Source organism: Mirounga angustirostris, unplaced genomic scaffold, assembly GCF_029215605.1.
Source record: "Mirounga angustirostris isolate CCGP_5_RB_7025 unplaced genomic scaffold, mMirAng1.0.hap1 SCAF_15, whole genome shotgun sequence".
Lineage (NCBI taxonomy): Eukaryota > Metazoa > Chordata > Mammalia > Carnivora > Phocidae > Mirounga > Mirounga angustirostris.
Genome location: NW_026991723.1, coordinates 88,922,393 through 88,941,100, shown reverse-complemented (window position 1 = coordinate 88,941,100; position 18,708 = coordinate 88,922,393). Strand labels below are relative to the sequence as shown.

The window sequence follows — 18,708 nt, the reverse complement described above, 5'->3', positions numbered from 1 at the left end:
CATCCTACAGACTCCAGAGACCACCCCCCAACCCCCGCAGATGGGCCCCAGGGGGCAGCTGCCCATCCCCAGCCCAAGGCTGGAGGAGGATCCACCGTGAATGACAGATTTCCAGGGTGGGGGCGAGTTGGGGAAGGAAGACACCCTCACCCCTTCTGCTCAGCATCTCAGAAACTCATCACCCAAGAGCATCTGGGGAAACGTGCAGAATGTATTTTAAAAGACTCCAGAAGCAGCCAATGCTCCAGATTGGAAGTTGGGGCTTTTCATCGTGGTGGCCTGGCCAGTTTGGTTCCCCAGAGCCCCTTTAGGGGAAAGACAAGGTGTGGATGTCCTGCACCCCCAGCAGGGCAGGGAACCCTGGGGGCTCAAGAGAGCAGCCCCGGGGTCTTGGGAGAGTGGGCAGGTGGGGGGGGGGCGGGAGGGTCCTGTCTGCAGGGACCATGCCCCGGCCCGGCTGTGGGGGGAGCCACAACCATGGAGGATGTGGTGAGGATTTGGGTCCCCTGCAGCAGGAGGGGCGGGTGGTCAGGCCCCGAGGGCTAGGCCGGTGGAACATTCTGGGTCTGGAGACCCAACTCCCCCTCCATCACTGGCAGCTGGGCCCCTCTGCCGATGGCAACGTGCCCTGTCCTTGCCCTGTCCCCGTGGCCTGGCTGAGAACAAAGGTGGGTTCCTCCCCCAAAGGATCATAGGTGTTATGGGTCGAATTGTGGCCTCCCCCAAAAGATATGTTGAAGTCCTAACTCCCAGTACCTATGACCGTGACCTTATTTGGAAATAGGGTCTCTGCAGATGTGATTAAGATGTTGGTTAAAACGAAGTCACACTGGAGGAGGTGGGTCCTGACCCCCCTGTGACCGCTGTCCTCAGAGCAGAGGAGACACGGAAGCAGGGAGAAGCTCCTGCCGGGGCTGAGCAGGGACAGAAAACTGTGGGGCCGTGGCCAGCATAACCCCAGGACCCCGGGCACCAGCAGAAGCCGGACGGGAAAGGCAGGGCTCTCCTCAGAGTCGCAGAGGCAGGATGGCCTCGCGGACCCCTTGATTTTGAGCCTCTACCTCTGGATCTGTGCGAGAATAAGTCTCACAGGGGCTTCAGGCCGCTGGGTTGTGGCACTTCGCTAGGGTAGCCCTGGGAAGCTGAGCCAAGTGGCGGGGATGGGGGTGGTGGGCCCCAACATACTGCCCCCTGCAACCTTGGGCAAGTCACCTCCCCTCTCTGGGCCTCTTTTTCTCATCCGCACCATGGGCACGTCAGTGGCCCCACGTCAGAGGCCTGACGTAAGGTGTCGAGCCCTCACACACTAAGCGCTCGCTCCGGGAACCCCGAGCCTCGGCCCCAGCCTGACGCATCTCCCCCCTACCCTGCTCTCTGGGCGCAGCCATGTGGGACTCCCCTTAATCTGTTGCAGGCACGGCCTCCTTGCCCCCTCCTCCCCCTGACCGGAACACTCTTCCCCTCCTTCCTGGCTGGCCCCTGGCCCGAGCTCCCCTGACACCCCTCGTCATGGCTCTCCTCGGGCTCGCCTGTGTTGGCCTGATGGCTTGTCCACTGGCTCGGGGGCAGGGAGCCAGGGAGACCTGAGGCTGGAGCAAGAGAGGGTCTGGGCCCCCAGGGGACACCCCGACAGCGGCACCTTAGGGGCATCCCGAGCTGTTCATGACCCAGGCCCTGGAACCCCAGACAGTGACCTCAGGGAGAACGACCCACCAGCCTGGAAAAGTCTAGGAGCCCCTTGGCCCCTGAACACTTGACACCTTGGCCTGTCTGGGGCTGAAGAAATCCCACCCTGGATGTCAACAGAGATTGTCCTGCCCGGAAACGTGCGCCACGCGCGAGAGAGCACTTGGGAGAGGGTCCGCTGCCTGTCATCTGTGTCCTCACATGAAACGCACACCCATGATGGGTACTTGGAAATGACCTATCGGGTCACACGGAATCCGGCCCCTGGGGGCCAAAGCGGCACCGACGCCCATGGCCGGGGGCTCTCCGCAGGCGGCACGCGACACCCGGCCTCCCTGGGCTCTGGAAGAGGCCCACTCTCGCTCAGGCCCTCCGGCTCGCGGGCAGCATCTCCCAAAACGTGCTTAAGGAGACAGCGGATCTTTGGGGGTTCGCAGCTGTTCCTCGAGAAAACGGGTCTGAGGCCAAATAAGTTGAGGAAACACGGAGCTGGGCCGGGTCTGACAGGAAGCGTTTCTACAGGACTTGTCAGAGCCTTTATGACAGCAATGGACCTTGTGAACGGCCAGCATGGGGGCAGACTATGCAGCATTCCCCAAGATTATTTGACCACAAAACCTTTTTCTTCCAAAAGCGTCTTGCAGGCCGGCGTCCGGCAGGGCACCCGTCGGAAAGTGCTGCCCTAAGCTCTCGCCCCGGATGGGCGGTGGCTGGGGGTGTCTTGTCAGGCATCGCACTGTGGCCTGGGGGCACGGCCAAGCGCTCAGCAGTCATGACAACGAAGGGACAGGTCAAGGCTCGGCCCTGCTCCTGCCACGTTGGTTCTCGCCTTCCTTCTCCAGGGCAGAAGCAGAGCACGGCTGTCCCACGGGCCCCCAGCCTGCCTCGAGAGGACACTCAGTCTCAGTGCAGGAGCGGGGACACTCGGCACTACCGGCCACACCGGCCCTCGGGGCGGCCTGGCTGAGGTCACCAGCCTCCAACCGAGATGGGGGAGATGAGGCCACGGGTTTGCCGCCCCCCCCCCCCCGCTGGCCCTGCTCCTCCTGTCCCCTCTCTCAGGCCACCCTGGGTCCTGAGCCACGGGCAGGTGGCTCACCAGGCGGAGATGAGCATCTGGCAGGTGTTAGAGGACATCCAGACCAGCTCCACCAGGCGGAACTGGAAGTAGCCGATGATGAAGCCCGAGATGACGTCCGTGATGTGGTGGCGGCCGATCATCACGCGCGACAGGCCCACACAGAAGGCCCAGAGCACCAGCAGGATGCGCAGGGGCACCGCCAGCACCAGGTGGCTGAGGAAGAACTTGGACACCATGGCCGCGCGGCTGGCGTGCCCGGCGGGGAAGGCGTAGATGTCCATGGTGAGGTAGTCCAGGAGGCTGGGGCTTGTCTCGAACGGGCCGCGCCTCTTGATGAGCTTCTGGACGCCGGCCACCGTCATGATGTCCAGGAGCAGAGCTGTGGGCGAGACAGAGAGAGAGAGAGGCCCGAGGGACGGTCAGTGTCCCCTCACAGCTCAGCACCCCCACCCCGTCTTGCTTTCTTCCTTCCAGCCACGCTCAGCCCTGGGCATGTTTCCACCTCAGGGCCTTTGCCTATGCCGTTCCCTCTGGCTGAACCCTTTTCCTGGGCTATCCACGGGCTCATGCCTTCCCGACCACCTGTTTACCACAGCCCTGGCACTCTCCACCCCTCCCCGACTTCTTCCTTACAGCGTTTCCCAGCCCTGACACATCACACACTTTCTTAGCATTTCTCTCGTCTCTTCCCTGATGCTGCAGGTGCTCCGAGAGGGTCCGGACCCAATTTGTTCATGGTGCTCAGGAAAGGTGCTGCATGAGAGGGTGGCTCATTGGGGGGTATCACTGGCCCCTGGGGGCCCCTCGGAGGGCCTGACCCACTGCCCTGGCTGGTGACTGTTCTCGAAGGACCTCCCTGAGGTTCCTGCCGTGTTGAGAGCAGCTCATTACCACCTCTGTTTTTTTTACTTATTTTTTAAAAGGTTTTATTTATTTGAGAGAGAGAGAGAGAGCAAGCAAGCAAGCACGAGGGGGCGGGGTGAGGGGCAGAGGCAGAGGGAGAAGCAGTCTCGTTGCTGAGCAGGGATCCCAGGACCCTGGGATCATGACCTGAGCTGAAGGCAGACGCTCAACCGACTGAGCCACCCAGGCGTCCCTCCATCCCTGATCTTTAAAAGTTAAGGTGAAATTCACGTCACTTACAACAAACCATTTTTAAGTGCACAGCTCAGTGGCATTTAGTACATTCACAGGGCTGGGCAACCATCACCTCTATCCAGTTCCTAGATATGTTGATCACCCCGAAAGGGGGTCCCCTACCCAGTAAGTAACCAGCCCCTGTCCTCCTCCCCACAGCCCCCTCGTCTGCTTTCTGTCTTGATGGATTGGCCTCTTCTGGACGTTTCGCAAACAGGGAATCATCCCCACGGCACGGGCCCGTTCCTCACTGCCAAGGCTGAATAATATTCCCCTGTCTGGACGTACACGGTTGGTGTCTCCGTCCATCTGTCCGCGGACATCTGGGCGGCCAGCACCTCCCGGCTATTACAAATGTTTGTGTGCGAGTATTTGTCAGCGCCTCTTTCCAGTTCTTGTGGGGGCACACCCACGGGTGGGGTCACCGCGTCCTACGATGACGCTACGTGTCTCTTTAGGAGGGACCCTGTCACATTAGTTTCTGCAGCAACCAAACCACACCATCCCCCCCCATGTTACAGACGACATGGCAAAGCCTTGGAGATGGGACCGTTCATCCCTGTGGCTCCTCCTTTCCAGAGGGTTCCGCCCTTTCCCTCCCCCACTGACTTATTCTCCCTCATCCTTCAGGCCTTGGCATGAACGTCACCTCCTCAGGGAGGCCTTCCCTGACCTCCAGGTCAGGCCCTGAATGGCGCGTTCCCAGCACATCACGTTTCCCCTCCTCGTCACTCGCCCAGCTGCAGCCAAGGAACCCTCTGGCTGGTGAGACACTCGGCATCGGCTCCTCCCTGCCTCCCTGCACCATCCCTCCATGGAGGCCGGGCCGGAGCCCCCTCATTCACAGGTTTGTGCCCAGGGCCAGGCACAGAATGGCAGTCTCTAGATGTTCGTGAAGTCACTGCCTGGGGTGAATGGCCAGGGGTGTGAGCTCTTCTCCCATCTGGGAGCACGGGGGAGACCTGGGTCTTCATCCATCCTGCCTCCGCCCACCCACTCCGTGCTGTGTGGCCTTGGAAGGGGTGCTCTGTCTCTCTGTGCTGTTAGAGGAAGGCATCGTGCCAAGGCTCCGGTTTCACCCAGCTGATCACAGTGGCATCCAGACAGCCAATGAGGGGGACCTCCGAGGAAACTGTCCCCACCCTTAGAAAGGCCCCTGGAGATGCCTAGACGCCTATCGATCACAGCACCTGGAAACCCTTCTTCAGGTGACAGAGGAGACCAGGCATCATGGTGTGATGGCCAAGCTCAAGAGTGTCACAGAGACCCTGGTTCGCACCTCAGTCTGGGAGCCTCCTGGCTGTGCGACCTTGGACAAATTACTCACCTTTCCTCACCAGGACGATGAGATCACAGACACCTACCTCCTGGAGGGGGTCAGGCCCAGGTGACCAGCCTTCTCAAGTATGCCTGGGACAGAAGGGTTTCCTGGGACACAAGACATTCAGGGCTCAAACAGGGACGTCCCAGCACACTGGGGCAAGCCTGTCCCCCGCCATGCCTGGCACAGCCGGAGGGCCAGAGAAAGGTGGATTGATGGCCACTATGCGATAATTCACTGCAGCTGCACGATGGGGGCTTTTCTGGAAACCCAAATTGTTGGCCTACAGTGGCTCTTGCTCAGACATGGGGAAAAATCCAACCAACTTTTGGAAAAAAAAAAAATGATGCAGTAGGTATTCACTGTAGAAAGTTTACAAATTAGAAAACAAGAGTAAAATTTTAAATCACCTGTAATCCTGCCACCCACAGGTTGCCGCCGTTCCAGACCCTTATCCGCCTACAGAGCATGCATAGATTTTTTTTTTTTTTAAGATTTTATTTATTTATTTGACAGAGAGAGACACAGCGAGAGAGGGAACACAAGCAGGGGGAGCAGGAGAGGGAGAAGCAGGCTTCCCATCGAGCAGGGAGCCCGATGTGGGGCTCGATCCCAGGACCCTGGGATCATGACCTGAGCTGAAGGCAGACGCTTAACCAACTGAGCCACCCAGGCGCCCCAGAGCATGCATAGATTTAATAACATCTGTGACACGCTCTGCACACGGTTCCGTAACCTGCTTGGGAAAGTCTGGCCACACCCCTGCCCCCCCCCGACTCCCACAGCTGTGGCAGATGAAGCTCTGTGGCATGTTTATTGAAAGGTCCCAGCATGGGGTGTTCAGATCGCTCCCAAATTCACACTGCGTTCCCTGGTTAGTTGTGCGGAACTTCTTGGCCTTCCTTGTTACCTGCAACCCCCCCCAACCCCCCAGGACTACTGCCTGCTATCTGGTCTCCTGGTTTGGGATCTGGACCCCTGGCCTCTCCCGGGCCTTCCCCTCTCCATAGCTGATATCTGCCCCCCTTGGCAGGTGCCTGGCCAGCAAGGGAGGCCAAGAGCAGGGAGCGGTGGGCGGAGAGGCTGCCGGCCTGAGGGAGGCCGAGCGGCAGGGAGGGAGGGAACCTCGTTCTACAGGCGCCTACCCCGCATTTCCATGGCAACTCGTTCCGGGAGCTAGCCAGCTGGGGAGGTGTGTGGCTGGCCAGCCCACTGACCCAGGTGGAGGCCAGGCCCAGGCGGGGAGCCAGCTGGAGCCTGCGGGAGGTCACAGTCCCAGCAGGACGGAGGGACCGGGCCTGCCAGATCCCCAGGGCAGGGGGGAGCTGAAGGGAGGCAGCTGACCCCTGGGGCTCTTGGCCTCATGGAGCAGGAACGGCAGGAGGCCAGGCAGGAGGGGGGCAGTTCTTGGGGTGGGGGTTCAACTCACAGCTTCCAGGATCACAGGTGGGGTCAAGTTCTCCCTGCACTAATTAAGGACGAGTCCTTCACTTTTCAGGACCTTGGCCCACTCACCTGTAGAGGGCTCATCCAGGACAGTGAGCTCCTCAGTGCCCGAGAGGCGTCCAGCACAGCCTGTGTGTGCCGGTCGATGGCATGGCCGCTGTCATCCTCCCTCAGTCCCAGCCGGCCCGACCTGGCAGCTAGCTGCCATCAAGCAGGTGCACCAGCGAAAGGGTTTCCTTCTGTGAGCTCCCACCAGGGTCAGATTTTACATGGCCCCGTCCTGCAACCATCGTCACCTGAAGGGAAGTCAGAGCGTCCAGGGCCCGGGCTTCCCTGGTGCTGGGGGGCAGTGGCCAGCCACAGTCTGCATGTCGGGTGGGCTGCCGGGGTCTGGCGGGGGGCTAACGTGGACCAGAGCCAATCTGGACAGTAGCCACTGGAAGACACAGTCGTCTGTCCAACCGGTGACCAAGTTTCCCAGCCAAAAAACCAGGGCTCATCAACTTGGCAAGTTGCTGCTGGTTTGAAATCTGCCTTCCCAGACAAGTGTGAGTCCTGGCGAGGTGTCCACGGAGGCGTTGGGCGGGAGCAGCGTTGGCACGTCTAGGCTGCCCCGTGGGGGCCCCCAGCTCAGGGCCCGGCTCAGATTCGGTGGCTGAAGGCAAGAAGGGCTTGTGCCCCCAGCTCCCCACAAGCCCCAGCTCCCCGCATGAGTGGTCAGGATCCACAGGCCAAGAACGGAGCTAGACCCACACCCTCCACGCGGCAGCAGAGCGCTTTTTCCCCGGTGAAAGCATTTACAAAGACTCGGTACATGAACCAGATGACCGAGGCGGCCCGGTGGTGGAGCTGCGGGGGGGGGGAGGGGGGGGGCCGCTCGGCTCCTCGACCCTCCCCTGCCCCCCTGAACGGAGGCCTCGGAGGCTGCCTGTGTCCCATGACTTAAGAACCCTGCATCTGGGCCTTGGGGAACCTGCTGCTCTTTCTGGCTGGTTCTGTCTCTTGAGGCCATAATGCGGTAGAGACTCTACCCCTTCGCCCCGTGCCCCTCGGAGACCGCTGGGCCATCCTAAGCCGTGTTCATTCGTTCACTTGACCTCCAGTTCTTGGGTAGGTCAGGTGGGGCCGGGCCCGGGCTGGAGAAGCAGGCTGGCCGAGGCGGCAGGCGGGCACAAGCCCTGGATTCAGAGTTCCCATACAGGAGCTGCCTCTGACCCGCCCCGAGCCGAGGCTTCCCTGGGCCTCCCACCCCCCAGCCCCGCTCCTGCTGCCCTGACAGGGCCGCCCTCCCCTCCTCCAGCGCCGTGGCCAGCCCTCCCTGTGACCGTGATTCTGACATTGTCAGCGCATAATCTACGGCCCAGAAATAGAAGCAAATGGCGCCACCACTCAGGGCTCCGTGAATTCCGCTCGCCCGCTGCCGTCAGGTTCCCTGACCTACATTCCTCCCGGACTTGGAGGGAGGCAAGGGCGGCCCCTCGGGGAAGGGCCGCCTGGCAGGACACTGGGGGGCGAGGGGCAGGAGAGTAGCCGAAGCCCGCTGCCCCCCGACAGCTAACCTGAGCGGGCCGAGCAGGGGACCTCCCGGCCTCCCCCCCGCCCCGTCAGCCAGGGCACGCAGCTGGGCTCCAGAGTCAGAGGTCAGCTTCAAGGGCAGCTGCTTGCAAATTGCGTGACCTTGGCACGTCCCTCTGTCCGAGCCTCCCTCCCCTCATTGACAAAATCCCGGAGGCCGCCCGAGGGCTACTCGTAGGAAGCGCTACCTCAACGGCGCCTGGGACAGGGTCGGGCCTCCCTCACCGTCTCTCATGCTCGTCCTGGGGGCCATCTCCATGCTCAGCAAGCGGGACTCTGAGGTGCCTGGACCCCCAGGCCCGGCTGCCCCAGCGGCCTCCCGGCCTCCGAGCAGGGCGGGACCCTGCCTCAGCACCCTTTGTCCTCCCCCAAACCAGAGACCCTGGGGGCCTGTGCTGCCCAAGGAAATGGGGCTGCAGGGGTGCAGGGGCGAGGCAGGAACCAGAGCTTCCTTAGAAAAGAACAGCTATCATGGGGGATTTGGAGTTGGCTGCTCCTGAGGTCTCCTGACTGCCTGTGGCTGGCCGCACGTGCGTGCGTGTGTGCGTGTCTGCTCGGAGGCAGGGGAACGGCTGGGATGACCTCTCATGGCCCCTGTGGAGGCCATGCCCTCAGGAAGGAGCAGAGCCAGGCCATTCGGGGGCTCCTTGTTGGCTGCTGGGGGGACAGGTTTGTGGGCTGCGACTCTCACTGGCTGAGGCTGGGAGTAGGGGTCCCAGCGCTCCTGGCCTGGGGGTCGACCCTGCCTCTCATCCCTCATTCCAGCTCCTTCAGGAGCTGGGGGGACCAGCCCACGGTGCTGGGGGGCAGTGTAAATGGGCCTAAACTTTCTGAAGGGCATTTGGCCTCAGACTTAGAAGTCTTCACAACACATCTCCCTTGACTCAGCTCTCCGGCCTGTAGGAATATCTCCTCGGGAAATAATTAGGGATGTGCCCCATGATTCACGGTCAAGGGTGGCCACTGCAGCATTCTTCGTAACACTGGAAGCCGCACCAACCCCATGCCCTTGAGTAGGAGCCGGATGAGACACATCGTGGCCAAGTCTAGACAATGGTGCACTCTGAGGCCAACGCCAATGATGAGGTGGATGTGTATTTATAGCCACCGAGGGAGCACGGTGGGGTTTTCTGTTAAGTAGGAAAGGACAAGCACCAAACAGGATTTAAGTAGGATGCCATTCTTATAAAATAAGATGTAAATGTGTTTATAGGCAGAGAAAAAAAGTCTGGAGGGCACCGCACTGAATGGTAACAGTGCTTCTCTCTAGGTGGGAAGATGAGGGTGATTTTCATGGTCTTTTTGTAATTCTGTATTTAAATTTTTCCTTACCACAAACAGGCATTACTTGGGCACATTTTTAAAAAGTTATTTTTACAGGGGCACCTGGGTGCTGCAGTCAGTTAAGCGTGTGGCTCTTGGTTTCCGCTCAAGTCAGGGTCTCAGGGCGTGAGGTCGAGCCCCACATCCGGCTCTGTACTGGGTGTGGAGCCTGCTTGAGGTTCTCTCTCTCCCTCTCCCTCTGCCCCTCCCCGCTCTCTCTCTCAAATAAATCAATCTTTTTTTTTTTTTTTAAGATTTGTTTATTTATTTGAGACAGAGTGGGGAGCGAGAGAGAGAGAGCACATGAGCGGGGGGGATGGGCAAAGGAAGAGAGAGAATCTCAAGCAGACTCCCCATTAAGGGCAGAGCCTGATGTGGGGCTCGATCCCAGGACCCTGAGGTCATGACCTGAGCCGAAATCAAAAGTCAGACGCTTAACCAACTGAGCCACCCAGATGCCCTTCAAATAAATAAATCTTAAAAAAAAAAAAGTTATTTTTACAAAAGGACAAATATTGCATGACTGCACTTTCATGAGGTCCCTAGAATAGACAAACTCATAGAGACAGGAAGAAAGTAGTGTTTACTAAGAGCTGGGGGATGGATGAGGACATTCTGACAAGTGAAGTAAGTGAATGAGGAGTTTTTGATTACTGGGGACAGAGTTTCACTTTGGGAAGACGGCAAAGTTCTGGAGGTGGATGGGGGTAAATGTTGCACACAATGTGAATGCACTTAAATGCTACTGAATTTTAGCACCTAAAAATGGTTAAAATCATAAATTTTATGTTATGTGCATTTCAGCACACGCACACAAAAGTTATTTTAAAAAACAAGCACACGTGGGCGCCTGGGTGGCTCAGTTGGTTAAGCGGCTGCCTTCGGCTCAGGTCATGATCCTGGAGTCCCGGGATCGAGTTCCGCATCGGGCACCTTGCTCAGCGAGGAGTCTGCTTTTCCCTCTGACCCTCCCCCCTCTCATGCTCTCGCTCTATCTCATTCTCTCTCTCAAATAAATAAATAAAATCTTTAAAAAAAACAACAACAAAAAAACAAGCACACGGTTCCAGCAGGATGCAGCTACTGGGGAGGGGTGAAGGTAGCAGAGGAGTGGGGTGGGGGTGGGGGAGTCCTGAGAGTAGGCGAGAACCTTCCAGTCTCTTAACACTGGGACCTCTGCTCTGCTGAGTTGAGTGGTGTGTGTGTGTGTGTGCGCACATGCCGGGCACCTCTCCTGACCTGGGCAGCCCCTGACGTCACCCGGAGCCACGCCCCCAGCCCCGGGCACCCGGGAGGCCGACACATGGGCCCCGGCCTGTCTCTATCTCCCCTGGCCTGAGCGATCCTGCGCACGTTCTGTAACTTTGCAGGTTTCCATTGCTCAACTGAAGAATCCAGATACTAAAGCCGGCTCTACCTATCTCTGAAAACCATCAAGGTACAAGGAAATCAAAACTACGGGCATGGGAGTCTGACGGCAACATCTATTCACTCAGCTGAGTGCCAAGCAGTGTAGACACGAGCCTGCCCAATTGCACATGGCTGCAAGGGCAGCCGTTAGGACGGTGCCTGGGCGGGGGGCGGCTGAAGGCCCCCCAGAGGGACCGACACCTCTCCGAGCCCCACTGAGACATGACAAGTGAAGCAGGGGTGGGGGAAGGAGGGGGACTGCTCTCCCCCTGCAGAGCTGGCAGGGAAGGCTAGGGGCAGCCTAGGTCGCCATCGATAGGGACAGGCTCTGCAAGTCTCGGGGATAGTCATCACCACGCTGTCCCTGAGAGCAGGACCCGGTGCGCGGTGAGGGAGAGCCGACAACATAGATTATATGGAGGGCCGGCCCAGGGGGGCTGGGTGGGCGTAGGGGTGATGCAAGGCTGAGGGACCGGTTCTGGTTTCTGAACCTTCCAAGCTTGAGGCAAAGGGACGTGGGGCCAGAGGCCCACGCAGCGGGTGTCACTCCCTGGGGGGGGGGGGTGTAAGGGTTTTTTCATCATCTGTCCTTGTAATGTTTGAGTTTTCCTTACTGTAGGAACATACAATGAAAAGGTGCTCAACATCACTAATCATTAAGGAAAAGCAACTCAAAACCACGAGATACCACTTTTCATACTCACTAGGATGGTTATTATCAAAACCCAGAAAACAGCAGGTGTTGGCAGGGACACGGAGAAATCTCGCAGCCCCTGTGCATCGCTGGTGGGAACAGAAAACGGTGCAGCGGCCATGGGCAACAGTATGGGGGTCCCGCAAAAAATTAAACATAGAATTACCATTTAACCTGCCAATTCCACTTCTGAGTATTTACCCCAAAGCACTGAAAGCAGGGACTTGAATAGATGTATGCACACCCGTGTTCTCAGCAGCACTATTCACAACAGAAGCAACCCAGGTGCCCACTGATGGATGATGGATGGACAAGGTGTGGTCTACCCACACCAGGGAGTATTATTCGGCCTTAAAGAGGAAGGGAATCTTGACACCTGCTACAACATGGAGGAACCTGGGGGACACGAGGCAGAGTGAAATAAGCCAGATGCAGAAGGACAAATACCATGTGAATCCACCTTTCTGAGGTCCCGAGAGAAGTCAAGTTCATAGAGACAGGAAGTGGAATGGTGGGCGCCAGGGGCTGGGGGAGGGGAGAATGGGGAGTTAGTCTTTATGGGGGCTGAGTTCCAGTTTGGGAAGATGAAAAAGTTCTGGAGATGGGCGTGGTCACAACATGGTGAATTTTTTTTTTTTTTTTTAAGATTTTATCCTTTTATTTGACAGAGAGAGACACAGCGAGAGAGGGAATACAAGCAGGGGGAGTGGGAGAGGGAGAAGCAGGCTCTCCGTTGAGCAGAGAGCCCGACGCGGTGCTCGATCCCAGGACCCTGGGATCATGACCTGAGCTGAAGGCAGACACCCAACGACTGAGCCACCCAGGCGCCCCATGGTGAATGTTTTTAATGCTTATGAAGTGTGGATTTAAAAGTGGTCAAAATGGTAGGTTTTGTATCGTGTCTATTTTTTCACAGTAAAAAATGATACAGTGGGGCGCCTGGATGGCTCCTTTGGTTAAGCGTCTGCCTTCGGCTCACGTCGTGATCCTGGGGTCCTGGGATCGAGCCCTGCGTGGGGCTCCCTGCTCATCATGGAGTCTGCTTCTCCCTCTCCCTCTTCCCCTACCCCCGTCTGTGCTCGCTCTCTCTCCCACTCTCTCTCTCTCTCTCAAATAAATGAAAAATTACAAAAATGATACAGAACAAGAAGAATGTACAGTTTTCATAATCAGGAAAATCTCAATAAAGAGATCACGGCAACAAGACATGGGAGCCGTTGTCCACCAAGCACAGGCCCACCAAGAAACCAGATGGGCCTAGGTCACTTGTCATGTGGCTCCCTTTGGGATCATCAAGCCGAGGGTGGCAGGGGAGGGACATGGGAGGGGACGTGGCATCTACAGGCGTCTGGAGCCTGCAGGGGACCTGGGACTGCTTTGATTCCGGTGATGGTGAGAATGGTGATCACCACTACTCTGCAGGAGTGCTCACGGGCCCTGGGACGCACCAGGTTTCTTATGTGTATTCTTTGGTGAACGGTCCCAGCCACCCATTTGACAGACGAGGGGAATGAAGCTCACAGAGGAAAGTCCCTTGCCCGAGTTCCCACAGCAGGGCTAGGATTTGCACCCAGGTCCGGCCGACTCTGGAGACCAAGGTTTTGCCAGTGGCCCAGATCCCTTTGGGCTTTTTCTCCAGTCTGGGCAGCATGCCCTGGGGGAGGGAGCGCGGAGCAGGGGGGCCGTGCAGAGAACTTCCTCTGGGCCCAGCTGGGACTCCTCCCAGGCCCCGTGGCTAGAGCTCCCATTTCCCAAGGCGCCTGAGTTTTCTGCTCTGGGGCCGCAGAGAGCCCAGGTCCCAAATGTACAGGTGGGGCCTCCACTCCTAGGGTACTGGGTGGCATTGGACCCCACTGGGAATGGCATCGGACACCCCCTGTGCCAAGTGCTTTCTCAGCTTCCCATAAACCCTGGAGCCCCATGTACAGATCAGGAAACTGAGGCTCGGGGATGGGATCTGGCTTAAACAAGTTCACAGAAAGAGAATGGGTCAGGGGCGCCTGGGGGGGCTCAGTCGTTAAGCATCTGCTTTCGGCTCAGGTCATGATTCCCAGGGTCCTGGGATCGAGCCCCACAGCGGGCTCCCCGCTCGGCAGGAAGCCTGCTTCTCCCTCTCCCACTCCCCCTGCTTGTGTTCCCTCTCTCGCTGTGTCTCTCTCTGTCAAATAAAAAAAAAAAAATCTTTAAAAAAAAGAGAGAGAGAAAGGGTCAGAGAAGGACTGGACAGAGCCCAGTCTGACCTTGGAGCCTGTGCTCTAGGATTGAAGGCTGCTGCCTTGGCCCCCCAAGACTGAAGGATGGACAGAACCCTGCAGTTTGTGCTCAGTGGATGGGCTATTCTCCCAGGTGGAGAAGGGTGCCGGCAGCCCCCTTGGCAGGCTGGGCCAGAGCTGTGGGATTAGAACCCACCTTGGCTACTTGCTGGAGTTTTCTCCCATGGAACTGAAGGGCTTGGTCTGCATCCCCCAGAGTGAGCCGAGCCCACAGAGCACTCTGCTGGCTCTGAGCGGCTGCTTTGTGCTAGGCCCTCATTTCTCCGTGGTCTCGGTAACTAGAGGGGCTGGGAGGTGGAAAACATCCCGCCAGACCCTTTGCTCCCTTACTGCATATATGACCCTTCACCTCCTTGCTGCGTTCACGCTTCTGGAATGGATTGGGTGGTACGCCCAGCCTGCAGGCTGACAGTGAGTGGGGAGGGGAGGGGTTTGCTGTCTGGAGGGTGTGGCTTTGGTTCCTGGGCCGAACACTAACACTTGTGTGCGGTGGACATGTCCCTTGACCCCTCTGAACCTCAGTTAACTCCTCTGTAAAGTGGGTATATTAGTATTTATCCTATTAAGTCATTAAAAATATTTTTTAAATTATGAAATACAGGACATTCATGGCATAGTATTTGGTACATGATAAAGCTCAATAAATTCTTATTCAAGAAGGAAGACATCTCGAATCTTGGTCTTCATCCTCTGAAGCAGACACCTTTGTGCCCACAGCTGCGGGTTGCTGGGACGAGCCAGAAACGCCATCTTCACAGGCTAGAGCTGCTCCCAGTTCTCACCCCTGCCCTATCTCTGACAAGCTGCATGACCGTGGGCAAGCCGCTTCCTGTGCCTCAGTTTCCTCCTCTGTACGAGGGGAAGAGTTACTGCCTCTCCCTCCCGGGGCTGTGTGAGGATTAGAGCGACGGTGCGCTGGGAACACCAATGCTGGGCACACATTTAAACACCGGACACATTCCCAATACAGTGTCACCACCTCCAGCGTCATCCAGGGAGGGGACGCGGGGACAGGGTTTAGGGGGCAGGGTTGAGAGGGAGGCTCAAGGGTGCCTTCTCAGCCCTGTCCTTGGACACCAGACGCTCTGTCTGGGGCTGTAACAGCCCCGGGGAAACCTTGGGTATTGAGCGTAGGGTTCTGCCCATGGAAGCCCCTGGCCTGGCCGCCTCAGCCACCTCGCTCTGCCCCCCGCTCCCAAGCCCACGGCACTGCGCCTGGAAAGAGCACAAGCCTGGGTGTCAGGCTGACCCGGCGCCAATCTCCAGCCCTGAAGCCTTGGCCAGGTTGCTTTATTTATAGGAACCTCAATATCCTAATCTGTAAAGTGGGAGTGATAATAGCACCAGTCACGTGGGACTATCCATTCGGGAGAAATAACAAGTAATGTAAACAATTTAAAAATAAGAACAAGAGAACACTGAGGGTGTAGGAGGCATCTGACCGATTCCTCCTCCGCGGCCCACCCACAGAGTGTCCAGCCCCAGCCCCTCTGGTTATCCTGCCTTCCTCCGGGACCACAGCTCTTGGTGGCCCAGCCCACACCCCTTCTGGAGCTGCATCCCCTTGTCAGTGTTTGCTGAGACCTCCACCTGCCTGTGCCCCAAATGGTGGCCACGCTGGGAGGGCCGAGGGGATCCACATGGGCCCAGCGTGGAGGGTGGAAGCTTGGGGTTCCCCCAGCACCTTAGGGATCTGGAGGCGCCTGGAAGTGGGCAGGACGGGGGCCGGGTGTCACCTCGTGAGTGGAGGGGAGGGCCTGCCTTCCACATGGGTCCCCGTGGCGCCTGGCACAGGGCAGCGCTAAACTGAGAGACACTGGTGGCAGAGACTATGGTTAAGACGAACCAAGGACCAGCTCACCTGCTGCTCTTCCAGCGACTCACCAAGGGGAGCAGCAGGTAAGGACCCTAGGTGGCCACAGTGGGCAGAGCCACAGACTGGACCTCCGGCACCCCCAGACCCAGGCACCTGGCAGGGTCCCTGAACCAAAAAGAGGGGGCATCAGGGCAGCTCACAGGCGCGGTCTGCAAGCAGCCTAGGAACTCAAGGGCCCCAACCCCTGGGATGGGGGTTACCCCGCTCTAGCACACTTATCAGGATCCCCACCAGACTCCTGACCGCCACCCTCGAGGCCACAGTGGTGCACTCTGCCGACAGCTGGGCCTTTGCTTGGAGGGCCCCACAGGGTCTCCACATCCTCGAGGGCCCCACTTTGGAGGGGGCCCCTGGCGGCACATCCCCAGTTCTCTCTTTCCCAAGCTGGAAGCTTGCTTGTTTCTGGGGCACCCTTCCTGTCTAACCTCATTAGATCATTCCAGTTGGTTTCTGAGGGCCCCACTCTTCCTGGCCGGGGTGGGGTGGCGTGGGCTCCCTCCCGGGGGGCCTGGTGGAGTGGGGGGTGGATGGCGGGCACACTCACCTAGCAGCAGGTTCATGAGCACCTCCTGGCCGGCCAACGTGCTGCTCTTCACCAGGCAGAGGATGGTACCCCCGATCCAGGGGATGCCGTGGCCCGTGATGCCAATGAGCTTGACCATGGAGCGGGCGCTGGCCCAGGACGCGGCGCGGCCGGCACACACCCCCAGCCGCTTGGACATGCAGATGTCAATGGCCAGCAGGGAGTTGAAGGCGATGCCCTTGAAGGAGGGGTTCAGCTGCATGCAGTCCTCCTCGGGCAGCTGCTGTGACTGGCGCCGCTCGCGGGCCCCATCGCCAGGGGGCGGGGGCTGTGCCGAGGGGCCCGGGGCCTTCCTGCCTGAGCTGCGGGGCTCCGGGGCCCCCTTGGGGGGCTGGTTCAGGGACAGGAACTCAGCCCGGTTGAGGACATTGTTGCGGTCCCGGGCCCGGGCGCGGTTCTGGGAGGCTGGCATGGTGACGCTCACACGGCAAGGGCCAGTGACAGCCCGGCTGCGAGGCCTTGTCCCCGAAGACAGGAGCTGCCCCGGGAGCCACCACCACTCCCTGCCTCCCTGCCTTCTCCGCAGCAGCTGTTAAATATAGAGTGGAGGATTGCACGTGGCTGTTTACCTCGGCTGCCACCGGGCTCCGAGGGGACGTGGGTGCCAGCTGGGCAGCCAATCGAGCCCACCGATGCGGGCCGGCGCCAATGGAGCCGCGGGGGAGGCGGACGAGTCCACAGCTGCCCTGGCTGCCTCGGGCCTGGGCTATTTAAATCTTCCAACGGCTCACTCCCCAGGATTGGGGGACTCTGGGAAATGTAGTCCTTCTGCTGCTCTGGCCTCAGCTGGGCCCAGATGTGGGCCCTGGACCAACCCCTGCAATTTTACCAGGTTCCCTCTGAGCAGTGCAGACCCCTGAGAGCCCGGCCTGCCTGCCCCCTGGTCCCGTGGACGGGGCCGCGGAGCCAGGTCAAAGGCCCGTCCGGGCACCAGACGGAGTGAAAGACGTCCCTGACAGCATCATCTTGGGTCCGCGGGGGCCAGGCCCAGCACCTCCCCTCTGCGAGGGCATTTCATTAAGCTGGCAGGCTGGGGTTTTATTTTTATGTTTTAATCAGTCTTGAATCTGGCTTCCCTGCATCAGAGTCCAATCAAATGGCAATCTGTAAGATCTGCTTTCCATTAGCGGGAGGGCTAATTGATCTGTTGGTAATTGATCTGCCCCTTGGAGGCTGTCTCCGACAGGGGCACTCCAGCAGCTCAGGCAGGCCCACGGCGATCAGACGCCTGGCATGGGCAGCGAATGAAATGTCCGTCCCCATCCCCGGGAAGCTCAGTGCAGTGGGGATTAAACATGCAACATGTAAATGATTGCAGGTGTAGAGATGTGGGGTAGGATCACAGAACCCCGGCCCTGGGTTTGGCTTGGGAATCATGGTGGGGGGCTTCCCCTGGAAGGAAGAACAGGTGGGAGGCCCCAGGCAGGGTAGAGCCTACCCCAAGGAGGTCCGGGAGGCCCATGTGGCTGGTGCATTGCACAAAAGGACAAGAGAGGCTGAGAGCCCAAAGAGGGCAGATCAAAGGGCCCAGTCAAGGATTTAGGGTTTGAGTCAGGCCTCTCTGTCCTACCCCTGGTCACTAGAGGAACCGGAAGTCTCCACAGCCCTTATAGGGCTGACTGGGCCTGGGTTCAAGGGAAAGTCACTGGTATAGGGTGAGCAGAAGAGTCAGGAGTGAATGCCCTGGTCTTACAATTCAGGGCAGCCAAGGCCTGTCTGCCCAGCTGGGCTGGAGGCAGGAGGCTGTGACTTCCCTTCCAATCATGGAGCCCACCTGTGAAGCCCAGGGCCAGCCCACAGCCTGCCAGGCACCAGTGAGCTGCCTGGGGTGGGGTGAGTGCTCTCTGGCCACAGGGCACCAGCCGTGGGGTCCAGAGTCTGACAGATGGGAGATGACCTGGGCTCTGCCACCAACTAGCTGTGGGATCTTGAACAAGTCACTTGGCCTCTCTGGGCCTTGGTTTCTCTACCTGTAATGTGGGAATCATAGTGTCTACTTTCAAAAGCTAGTGTGAGATCAATAAGATGATGTTTGTTACACACTGAGTAGGGTCCCTGACACATAGTGTGCCTTCCACTCCATGGGTTAGGAACTGATCCTGTTTAGCAGAAAAGGCACAGTCCTCTCTCCCCTCTGGGTGCCTCTGTCAGAAGGACCCACCACCAAAGTCTGGGCACTATGCCATACCAGTTGGTGTGAAGCCAGACTCCAGGAGCCCTGAATCCAGGGTTCCTTGCAGACTTCCCGGCATTCTTCTTCCAGAGGGCCCCATTCAGACCACACAGCTACAGAGGAGGATGTC

The 18,708-nt window shown here is 58.6% G+C and overlaps 1 protein-coding gene across 1 annotated transcript; it reads right to left on the bottom strand.

The window, feature by feature from the left end:
- Positions 1–2,658: 2,658 nt before the first annotated feature.
- Positions 2,659–16,951, bottom strand: PLPP7 (phospholipid phosphatase 7 (inactive)). The gene is made up of 2 exons (XM_045883365.3): positions 16,367–16,951; positions 2,659–3,146 (listed from the first exon to the last, which is right to left on the bottom strand). The coding sequence occupies exons 1-2, from the start codon at positions 16,815–16,817 to the stop codon at positions 2,782–2,784; spliced, it is 816 nt and encodes a 271-aa protein (XP_045739321.1). The 5' UTR covers positions 16,818–16,951; the 3' UTR covers positions 2,659–2,781.
- Between the last annotated feature and the right edge of the window lie 1,757 nt (positions 16,952–18,708).